The 12,166-nt window shown below is 39.7% G+C and overlaps 2 protein-coding genes across 9 annotated transcripts in view; both read right to left on the reverse strand.

Annotated features, from left to right (window-relative positions):
- fmnl2a (formin-like 2a) overlaps positions 1 to 4,172 on the reverse strand; it is a 50,578-nt gene extending 46,406 nt beyond the window's left edge. For all 8 annotated transcript variants that reach the window (XM_006788559.3, XM_035906854.2, XM_087830224.1 and 5 more), the window contains exon 1: positions 3,488 to 4,172. In XM_006788559.3, the coding sequence (XP_006788622.1) occupies positions 3,488 to 3,601 (114 nt within the window). In that variant the 5' untranslated portion in view covers positions 3,602 to 4,172. The remainder of the gene's footprint in view (positions 1 to 3,487) is intronic.
- Positions 4,173 to 7,526: 3,354 nt separating this feature from the next.
- Positions 7,527 to 11,689, reverse strand: sumo3b (small ubiquitin like modifier 3b). The gene is made up of 4 exons (XM_006788561.3): positions 11,553 to 11,689; positions 10,857 to 10,985; positions 10,681 to 10,752; positions 7,527 to 8,707 (listed from the first exon to the last, which is right to left on the reverse strand). The coding sequence occupies exons 1-4, from the start codon at positions 11,571 to 11,573 to the stop codon at positions 8,645 to 8,647; spliced, it is 285 nt and encodes a 94-aa protein (XP_006788624.1). The 5' UTR covers positions 11,574 to 11,689; the 3' UTR covers positions 7,527 to 8,644.
- Between the last annotated feature and the right edge of the window lie 477 nt (positions 11,690 to 12,166).

Raw genomic sequence — 12,166 nt, forward strand, 5'->3', positions numbered from 1 at the left:
CACTGAGCACAGGCAAAGGTTATAGTTTCTATTATTTCTTTGGGTCTTAAATACAAACTTTGAACTATTTTAATGAGATAAATGCGATAAGTACAAAAAAACAACAACAAGATATTACAACGGCCAAGAAGTGGGGACTTCTAAGTATAATTTAGATTGGCACATATACACAAATCATTAACTACAGACATAATATGGTGATAAACTTTAACAACACTGAATTTTGCATTGATCTTAACAGTTTATTCTTGACCTTGGAAACATTTTTGCTAAAACAATCTCCAGTGAAGGACCATTTAATGACATTGACACATTAACTCATCTTGTGGACTGTGCCAAGATCCTGGACTTCCTGGATCTTCTAGCATTCAGTGGGTAGTTTAACAGAACACCGTGACACCAGTTCCTGTACAACACAAGTCAACATTACTTGTGCAGCTACACAAAATCTTTACTGCAGAAACTAGGTTTATTTTACATGTGTGGTTACGCACAGATGCAGTCTGCTCAGATGATTTGAGTCACGAGTTCATATATGAAAAGCTTTTCACATCACACACCGTGCAAATCTTAATAGAGTGTAGTTCTGTGCAAAACTCTTGTCACCCTTCATTTCTCTTTATATTTTGCTTCCAAGGAGCTAGACTTTCATGTAATTTTTAAGTGCTCTTGAGCAACAGTTCTCCAGGCTTTTCTCTGGACATTAACTGCTATTTCACTCGGTCTGTTGCAAAAGCATATGTCCTCATTTCTTTAATTGAATTCATGAAAAATGCCAAAGATAACACAGTTTGGAGGGTGGATGAAAGGGTGGTTTTCACGCAGATACTCAAAAGGAAGAAAAAACAGAGGAAAGGCTGAGTTATGAAAAATTACACTAGAACTGGACTAAGAATCGGTGGCAAGAGGTCTTATTTAGTGGTGAATCAAAATTTGTAATCTTTGGATCAAAGTGTCATCATGTGTATGGAGGCGCTCAGAACAATGAATAGAAAAAATAAATGATGGAGCAGTATCAGTCATGGATTGACCTCTTCAGAGCCAACACCTCAGCATTATTGAAGCAGTGACAGAGACAATGAGGAAAGGCAACCAGCATCCAAAGAAGAGCTTTGAATGTCCTTCAAGAAGCCTGGAGAACTAATCCTGAAGACTAATACATAAAGAAATTACAACAAGTGATGGTCAACCTCATTAGAATAGTACAAACTCTGTTTTTGCCTTATATGTTTTGTTTTTAATCTTTCATGTTTGCACGTTTTAATAAATCACTGTGTCTATTTCCCATTTTCCTAACAAAATATCAAGAAATGAGGGGCAACTCAAGACTATTGCAAAGAACTATATGTCCTTGATTAAAAAGAAAAAAAACAAATACAAAGCTGTGGACCACTTGAATGTGGTTACATACTGTGCAAGCCTTTAATCCAAATGGTTCCCTGCTGTGATCCAAAGCTTGCCTGTTGATCAAATCTATTAAAAGTGGCAAGTAAACAGTCCTGCAGCTATTATTTGACCAATCTGGTGTCAATATGCAACAAGAAGACTACTATATATATTATCATGTCCAAAAGCAGTCATTTAGTTATAGTTTACATAACTGATAAGGGGAAACCAGCCAATCAGATTGATAAAACTTTATGGGTGACTAACAAGGGGCTAAATGGCCCACTTAAATCTTGATCAGCTCTGAAGGCCTCTGTTATGTCAGGACACAAAGCAGAGCAAGGGGAATCATCCTAATCGTTTGCCACTCAAACTGAAGTGAGGTGATCAGAGTCACGTAGTGCCACTTGATAGTGCCAACTGCCATGAGCCACAGCTGAGACACATTAGGGTTTAAACGGCAGTAACTAACACTAAATGCTGTGATTATAGCACTAAGTTCTTTTAATGCTGGAGGGCTTCCATCCCACCGAGAGCTGAGGCATCATGCTGGCAGCAAGGAAGAGGAGGGGAGTCAGCGGGGGAGTTCCTGACATGGTATGAGGACGGGCGTTTCAGATAGCCATCCTAAGAAAGTTTAGACTTAAACAGTTTGATTAGGGCGGGGTTTGTATCCTGGAAAGCGTAATGATGATGAGTTTTATAATCAACAAACTAAATTTTCTAGATCCCAACTGTTTTGCTATTTCTCATTTGAGAGGGGAATTCCTAATGCTTGTAAAATGTAGGAAGTAGGTGGTTCTAGTAGCAGATGTGATTAAGAAAAGGGCCTAAATCCCTCAGCAGTGTGACGTCAAACCTCTCTCTCCGTGCTGCCTCCAGGATAGAAAGGGATTCACCAGTGTCTGACAAGCAGCAATCACACCCCAACACAGCACAGCAAATTGACTTCCACCTAAACTGCTTTTTTGTGATGTGCTTACAGGCTAAACGATCTGCCCCGTCACCACTGCATAACAAAAATGCTCTGTAGCGAGTTGAAAAAAATAAAAGACAAGCTCGAAATGAAAAACCTTCTCCTCGTCTCCGTGACGAGTGCACGAAGATGCAGTGATAAGAACCGGCTTGCTCAAGTCAAATTCTTTCTCCTAAAGCAGTTAATGTGTATGAGGGCGCGAGGCCAGGCGACAATCACGTTTGACCCACATTTTGCCGGCTCTCAAATTTCACCTCACTGTTCCTCTGTGCAGGTTTTGATTCACTGACTGGGCCACAAAGCTGGAGAGCAGAAAGTCATGTGTTACTCTGTGATGGCTTAAATAAATAAAATTGTCCAGTTTTTCCACACATCTGGCCAATCAAAACCTATTATATACAAACCTTTTTTGAATCCCTGCAACATGGTCAGTATCTTGATCAACTGTTTAGAACTGTTTATGCATGGAGGACTCTTTATGTTGGTGCCCAGGCAAGGTAACTGTTGACAGATCCACTGCCTGCCTATGATGTAACAGATGTTTCAAAGGACCTGACATGCCGGGCACTTAAAGCTTTAATGGGGGGCTTGTGTCTGGACTCATAAAGTTGGGGGAAAATGGCAATAAACTCAATAACTTACCACTGTAGGTGTCTCATGCATATACTTGTGGAAGTGCTACAATATTAACATTTTATCTTTTTTTTAATTTATTTATTTATTTATAGGGCCAAAACGTCTGATCTATTTCAGGACTATGTGGTAAAAAGTGTAAAAGCTGACTCGGATACTTGTTGAATCAAAAAGAAAGAAGGTATCAATAAATTCCCAGTCCTGCTACAACTTCATCGCTACTTTGATTACGGTTAAAGAAAAACACACAACGAAGTTTAAAAGTTTTGCCAAGCTCAAAAAACGTCATATCAGAGGATCAGATGCAGATCTTGTGCAAATAAACAAACTTTTCTGTTTGGAATTACTTTTTTAACTGAGCAACAAAGAGAGGATCGGGGCGTGCAGGACGAGAAACAGAGGGTCCAACCTACACACACAGCTGTCCCGTCCCGGGGCACCGGAGCATGGAGGGAACAAAGAGAAGACAGATGCAAACGACTTTTTTCTTACCAAAACGATTGCAAATCTCTCCTCCAGTTCACCTGCGTCTGGCATGGGGAGTTTCAGGGGCATGTTGTGTCCCCTGAGATCAGTGTGGTGGTCCATGCTCCCTGCGTTCCCCATGATTCCTCTTTTGACCAGAAACCCCAACTTTTTCCCCTCTTAGTCCACTTGAGAAAAAAACTAAACAAAACAAAAAAACTTTGCACGGCGATAAAAAAGGGGCAATATCCGCACGCTCTTCGCTTTGCTCAGTCGCCCTGGCAGGATCCTCGCAGGTTTATCCAGATCACTTCTTCTTCTTCAACATAAAGCACATGTGAGGGAAGTAACATAATGCGACGGGTCCGAACGCCAGCGGCGGCGACGGCAGAGGAGTCCCTGATGAAACATTTTCACGGCAAAGGGAAGAAACCTGGAAACGTGACTCCTCTTACTCACTCGGACCTTTTCTATGCAGTTATCCGTATCTTGCACAATTTCGGCTCCACTCCCAGCCGGTAGTAATGACGACGAGCATGATTCACGATTACTGCAACCCTATCTGTTACTTAGTAGTGACTGAGTGAGTGAATGAGTGAGTGAGCGGGTCTGGCTTTCCTAATCCCTCCACTGCTGACCAGCTAGTTAAGGAGGAGGGGGGTGTCCACACGCTCACACACACTTGGACACACTCGCAGCCTGCGCGCACACTCTCATCCCTCTTTTACAATGAGTCCTTTCAGGGGGGCGAGCCTCCCACTTCTTCTTGGGGCGTAGCTCCCAAAGCCGTAGCTAAGGAGATGCTCGGTGTTGCATTGTGGTACTTTGAGTCCAGAGTCAGGGGCCAGTAATCAAGGGACGCCCTCGTGCAAACGAAGAGCGAGTGCAGGGGTTCTGTGAAGTGAATCCATCCTTCCCACGGTGTGTTTTTCACTTTTTGTGTAGATAAACTTGTTAATTTGTTACAGAATAATATCCTGCCAAACTCTGTCACAATGACTTAGTCAAGCGTTTTCTACACATGTGTGATTATCAGTTTTGAGCTTAACCAGTCATCATATTGAACAATGTTTTCCAAAAACAGCACATGAGTGTAATAAATCAGTAACTCCAGGCAAGTAATCACAATGAGATAAGGCTATTTTAATTTACACCTATTTCTAAATTTTGACCATGACTGTATTTGAGGGAAAAAAAATTGCACACAATGACCTTTTCCCTCAGAACAGTCATCTTATTAGACAATATTTATTGGCTGAAAATGTGCGAACCAATCACTGTGGTCAAAGCAACAAACACAGACAGGTGTTTTTAATTGTGCGTACTTTTCTATAGCAACAGCAAACTTATAACTTATAACTTTTAACAGGAAGTGATCTCCAGCAGAATCAGGCTCCGGGTGGGGCAGATATGTGGTGACTGATTGGTGGAAAAGAGAGACCTCTAAAAAACGGGACAAATGACAGCTAAACAAAGATGCGAGTAAAGTTAATAATGGATGGATGGAGAAGTGCCCAGTGCTTCAGGCAAAGTCCCTCAATGTGACTAAGGGGTGGTTCAGGATCATAACATCCAACCCAAACTATAAGCTTGATCAAAATGGTTTATCAGCTATTTCAAACATTTTCCCCCCAATGAACTTACATTTTAAAAAACTAACTCTTGAACCTCTTGAACATTGGATTCAGTGTAAAATGTGATGATCAACATTCAGTGACAGTAGTAGCAGTCTGCTCAGTTGTGACACCTTAACATTTGTGTAATAAACATATATCTGTATTATACTAAGTACATATTCAGTGGTGAAGGGCAGTCAACATCCACTGGAAAGTTCCTATCAGATCCAGTCTGTTTAAAAAAAAAAACCATATTAGGATCTTCAACATGGCTTAAAATGAAATCTGATGTGGTCAGGGTGTAGACCACATGACGCACAACTGGGTGACATCAGCATGCAACCTTTTGGAGAAAATCCAGAGGTTCTCCAGATGCACAGTGCTTTCATTCAGCCTGCTTGACTGACCGAGTAGGGGAGGGTGTCATATATGAGGTTACTTGGCTGCAAACACCAAGGATGCAAAACACAGCTGACTGACCTCATTCGCTCATTACGTGTTTAAAGTTGAGTATTGTTATTTTGCTCTGTAAGAGCAAAATTTGCTCTGTTATTCAAAAGCCATTTATGCTCGTTTTGATGTCTGAAAATACTAATTTACCAACAAATTTATTTCATACACCAATTCAACTGCTCAATAACACAAATAGCTTGTCATATGGCAGCTCAGTGCATTTAGATATGTTGACACGGTCAAGGTGATCTGCTGAAGTTTAAACTGAGCATCAGAATTAGTGCCAGGCGGCCTAGTGAGCGGCAGTTCTTTAGGTGAAAATGCCTTGTTGATGTTGAGGTCAGAGGAGAACGATTTGACTGCTTTGAGCTAATATTACAACCAAGGTACGCAGAAGAGCATCTCTGTACACACAATACGTAGAACCAGTAGCAGAAGACCACACCGGGTGCTACTCTTGTAAGCTAAGAGGAAAATGATGCTGTATTTTGCATAGACTTACCAAAACTGGACAACAGAAGATTGGAAAAACGTTGCCTGGTCTGATAGGTCTTGATTTCTGCTGCAACTTTTAATGGTTGGATGGTAGAACCAGAATCTGGTGTAAACCTGTGAAAACATGGAGCCATCCTGCCTTGTATCAACGGTTCAAACTGGTGGTGTAATTTTGTTTGAGATATTTTCTTTGTATGCTTTTACAGACTTTTGGGGCTCCATGGTTTTTTTTTTATGGCAATATAAATAACAACGATAATAATGTCAACATAATTTAACTTTGAATCTTGCATTTGTTCTCTGAAAATTGTTTCTTTTTCTCTACATAAATCTAAACGTGCAGCTCACTCGATAATCCACCTATTATCTCAGACAATGAACAGCCCTTACTTTACAATGATCAGCACATGACACGAGCTCAACAATGACTTAACATTAAAACAATGACAACAACACTGTGTGTCGATTAAGTGCAGTGTCAAACAAATGAGGTTGTGTGCTGAAATAACAAGCGTTCCTGACACAGCGGACGGTGACACAGCAGCAATAAAAACAAACAGTGAGGAAGACTGTTTCATTCTTACCCCTTCAAGTAAATAATGGTTTCATTTTTAGTAGATATAGAATGTGCAGAAAGGTGATTAACATAAGCTTAATTAAAATAAACAACTGATCATTTTTCTTTTACTCATTTAATCAACACAAAACAGCACCTCAGTTTTCTACCTAACACAAATTGCTGAATATTCTTCCAAAGACTGTGCATTAGATGCCAGCAGGATGTTGCATGTAAGGGTGGAGGCGGCACCTTGCAGCTGCATTTCTGAAAAGTCTTGGGGGGTGGTATGATGGCCTCAGATATGTCCATGAGGAAATATAAAATGCAAAAGAGGTGCCAAAAATAAAAGCAGCACAATCACGCCAGTGTGTGAGGAATCTCACAGGGAGTTCACTTGGCTGCTCATTTTAGTAACATCTGTGAAATCAAGCTCTCTTAAAAGGAGACTCATGAAGTTCTAGCCTTCATAAGGCTCAAGCAGATAAACAAATGTGTCTTTGTACTTTAACTTACGGCGCTGGAGGGTGCAGTGATTGAATCAAGTACCAACAGATCGTAAGGATAATGGTGCCATCTAGTGTATATTGCTTCCTACTGTGGAGCAGATTAAGACAAAGCTAAATGTCCACAACCCTTTAAAGGAAGACTAAATCAACTACGATGACCTAACGTAACATTTACTTCCCCTGAGTTCCCATCATAACCAGTGTCCAGGATACTTATTTTCACATGTAGTTTGATGAGGAAGAACATAAAAAAACAAAAACAAAAAACAAAACAAAACAAAAAAACATTGTATTTAGAAAATCAGGCACGTTTCTTTGCCCGCTTTTTTAAATGAGTTCCCATTTATGCCAAAGATGTAAATATTTTACACCCGCTCTGCACTGGCAACTAAAGGCTTTACAGTACTCTGACACAAATAAAAGCCAACGGGGTTCAGACAGCTGAGTATCAAACTATATTTATTGTATACAGTATAAGGACAAAAAAAAAATTTAAGAAAAAACATTTGCCAACATCACCATGCAAATCTAAAATGTTTAAATTTGAAACGCAGGTGAAAATGAACAAAAACAAAAAAAGGTTCCATCAACACACAAGCATAAAACAACGTTAATGTTTGGATAGACTTTTTACAAACGTATTCAAATTGGCAACATGTCATGTATGTATGTATACAATGAGTGAAATACTTATTCTTGGATGAGATAAAATGTCTCTGATAAAAGGTGAGGAGTTTTTCCCCTTTTAAAGTCCTGGACAGGCATAAAATCAACTTTACACATGAAAACAACCGGTTTTCTGCTGTGCAATACCACCAACCACTGAGTTACAATAACTTTTACATCTACATTTTTATATTAGTCAAATCCTTTTATAAAAAGAAACCTTTTCATTTAGCATTTTTGGTCCAAGAACCTTACTACTGTACTACCAGTCAGATAAATCCACTTTGAAGGTAACAGTATTGAGGTAAACCATCCATAATGACGCTTTCCAAACACAAGTATTTCTCCTGTTGAAGATAAACTGTGCATGGACAGATTATTTCTAAATGTTCTTTTAAAAACTCGACTAAAATCTACATGAGAATAATGTCACAAAATTTCCCATCTATGAACAGATCACTACTGACTATCCCAGCAGCATTCCTCATAAGTACATGAATATTTAAATAGTCAAGTCCATCCTGAATATGAATTCTTACCATTATCTGGAAAAAAATTAAACAAATATCAAGAAACAGAAAAGAAAACATGTCATTTAGCTTACTCAAACAGCTGAACATCACAAAAACCCCACAATGGTCCCGTCATTACAAGCCATAATATGAGATGTACTCTGTCCTTATGAATTTCAAATCTGTTTTGGTGAATAAAACATTAAGTTACCTAATCTCAAAGTTGGTATTTGGCCCCAAATGATCATTATTATCATTTTTATTTTTTGATGTGTGAAGTCTTTCATTTAGGGAAGCACAGTCGAAAAACCTAATAGAAAAAGAAAACTGAATTGAAAAGGAGAAAAACAAAACAAAAGATTGTTGACTCTTTCCACTTAACAGACTCCTCCCGTCTGTTGCTGAAATACATCAATAGTGTCTTCATCCTCCATCTCCAGCTGCAACAAAGACACGTGCACATTAGTCTCTCAGACCATGTCTGGACAGGAAGTTTTCAGTAATGCTAATAATATCATGTAGGCAGGTTTCCCTGCCTTAATTACCACTTTTAAATTACCATGTTAGGACTGTTTTGTTTGTCTGTCTTTTCCCTGAGGTGTGATATATATTATTAGAGTTAAAATGAACACTGACAATTTGGTGCACAAAAAGAGCTTTCTGAAATAAACAAAATTTACACATATTTTGTACCCTGTATGTGTAAAGCACAACTAATATTGGACAATGTTTCCCCGAAAAAAGGTCACTGCAGACACTGGACTTTTACCATAATTCCACTTTTTTTTTGATAGGTTTGAGGTCGTTGCACTTTGAAATGATTTCTACTGAACAATCCTGAGGTAGATACAACATCCAGGTCTGTTCAATGTACCAGCTCCACTGGTAGCTAAACAGTTCCAGATCAACATGCTACAACCTACATGTGGAACAGCTAGTAACAGTTCCTTTGTTTATGTCTGAAGGATGTCTCCTCCAGACATACTTCAGGTAGTTCTGCTCAGAAACACAGTTTTGTCTAATCTGATTAACATTCGCCTGAAAAACATTTGTGCATGTGGTCAGCAAAAAGCTTTTGTTTAGCTTTGCATGTCCTTTTTGGATGGCGGCCTCAGTCTACAGCAATACAAACTCATGAGTGTCTCCAATGGTCCAGCAGCTTCCAGTTCATGATGGGTCTATGCCTTGATGGATTCACACCATCCAAACCAGCTTCCATTCAGCCAACCTCTTTGGTCTTTTCAGACTTTGGCTAACTTGTTGACCATTTGAACCGATGGTCTTGTAATGTGCAGCTGTTCAGGAATTTGTCACATACACAAATATAGGTTTCCCTTTCTCAAATCTGCACTGAGCGTTTTGGACTTTCATTCTGCTTTTTGTCAGTCCAGTGGCAAAAAGCAAATGGTTTGTGAGAAAGTATGAGCTTTAGTCAACCACAATTATTAACAGAAGGCTGGAAGTTTTTCAGGAAAGAGAATTTAGAACTTACAGCATCGCCAATTTAAAACAAAAATTTTAAAATCTGTTAAAAACGCTCGCTCTGGGTTAGGGAAGACAAGCTGCCTCAAGCAGTTTTGCAAAGTAGCTTGATGCGAACCTCCTGACAAATGTAACTACATGTATGGTTGATGCACCTCGAAGCAGCTGAATGGCTTGGAAGGTTACAGCATACGTCATAAGTAACGATGTAGATTTTCCACAGAAGTCTAAATCACGCTTTAAAGATAAGGCAAGGAACACAGAAATCTGAAAGGATCTCTGGAGTAGAACCCGTCCTCCTCCAAAAGGAGCCAGTCGAGGTGGTTAAGTCCTCTCTTTGCAAGGCATGCCCAACTTGGAAGAGAACCCAGAGTAGAGCCTTCCTTTTCTCTTTCTTTTAAATGTCAAAAAAGTTGCTTAAAAGTAAAAATTATATTTTTATTTATCAGTCAAATAAACTAAATCCACATTTTAGTGGATTTACTATTTCCTAATTTTTTTGCATTCTAAATATTACTGATTAAAAGGGTTTTACATCTTTATCTTTACTTATTTGGCCACGTTTGAGCAACAAACAAAGAATTTATACTTTGTATTCAATACTCAACGATGAATATCTTTTCATTACGCATAAAAATACAAGAGGACAAGTAGATCCTCTGATTTGACTGTTACATGCCATTTTGCATCACTTTAATGACGACATTACGAATATCCAACCAAATACAGCTATAAATCATAAAGTTAATGTAAGTCTTCACTTTGAGGTTGTGATTGAGCATTTTCTGGAGAAGCTGAGATGTACAACTTGGCCTGAGGACTGTACTTGTTGTGCTGGCATAAAAGACTTTCTAGTTAAAGAAAACAAGGGCAATGCTATTTTGTATCTTCAAACCTCCATAATGAACTGGGCCTTTAGTATTTTACCAACCTGTGCAGGTGTGTCTGTTTCATTAATTGGTTGTCCATCAAACCGAAACCTTATCTGCCGAATTGACAATCCCTGGAAAAGACAGAAATGAATTTTCTCTTAGATTCTGCATCTAGTTAATCATTTACAAAGTAATACGCAATAATATGAGCAAAAAAGCTCAAAGGGCCCCATACCTGTCTTTCGCAGTATGCCTTCATTAGCTTGCTTAATGGAGTGTGCCTTTTAATTTTGAACTGTACAACCGAGCCATCCTGACCAGCTACCTTGAGGTTAATGTGGTCGTTCTCCGTCTTCACTCCTTCCTGCAACAAAAGCAAAAAGGTCACCAACAGAAGAATCCGGGAGTAAGCCCCGATTAGTTCAAAGTAGCAGCCAACCTAAGTTAGCCAACTACGTTTACAAGAAAGCGTGAAAGCGGAGGGAGGTAGGTTTCAAATCCAAAACCCGCACACATACACACTTCCTTTCGCCTTCTCCCAGCGTTAGCATAGCAGGCTAGTCCGTGTTCAAACTGGCGCAGAAACCCACAATGGCGCAAACAGTAAGGGGGAAAAAAACAAGCCATTCATTTCACTAGCACTCTCTGTTACCGACATTAGCAAACATAGTTTAACTGAAAGGTATGCCGATAGATAGGAGGCTGGATATGAAAGATACAGAACAGGGTAGGCACAAACTGAGCTTAAAGCCAAAATATCCGCAAACTGAGCAACCTTTGTTTCTCCCGTCTACCCGCTCAAACTAGGAAACTGCAGGCTTTAAGCAGCACTAGCTTAGCAGAACATGCTAACGGCTGCTTACAGCGGGCATAGTGAGCACCTAAAGGTGAACATGGCCCAGATGTGTCTCTGTAGGAGCGCGGCACCGACCTTTGGCTTTTCTTCAGACATTCTGCTATTTCCTCCGGTATTTAAGAGTAACGTGGACTCCGGCTGATAATGGTGAAGCGGTTTATCAGCTCCTCCGGCTCTTTCGTTTGGCGAGGGAGCGCGCAGTGATATTTAAAATGTAATTCGACCAAAAACGTCACGTGATCCATTTTTCGTCGGGGCCGCGGATGCGTGAGCATCCGCTAATTTGCGCACTCCCGTGACATGGGGGACACAAAAGGGCCCTGATCAAAGAAAACGCGGGAGCTCAGGGCAGAAGCTTTCAAATGGCAGCTAATTTACCATAGAAGCTGGCCACACTCATCTCATTGCCATAGTAATTACATAGACTCGTTATTATTTATCCCTTGAATCCAAAAGTTGTAATTTTTATTTTATTAATCTTTAGAGATCTGCCATATACACTTAGGTCTTTGGATAGTCACACCTTTTCTTGTTATTATGTCGTGGATGAGCAGTGATTTTGCAAAGTGTTGCATAAACTGTTTTGTCAGCTTTGAGATTCAAGATTACAAATAAACATATCAGAGAGTTATCAGAGAGTTTGCAAGCCACTGGTTACACTCAAGAACAAGAAATCCAGAGTAGACTTT

The sequence above is a fragment of the Neolamprologus brichardi genome, chromosome 16, assembly GCF_056152115.1.
Source record: "Neolamprologus brichardi isolate AB-2024 chromosome 16, ASM5615211v1, whole genome shotgun sequence".
NCBI classification, from domain to species: Eukaryota; Metazoa; Chordata; class Actinopteri; order Cichliformes; family Cichlidae; genus Neolamprologus; species Neolamprologus brichardi.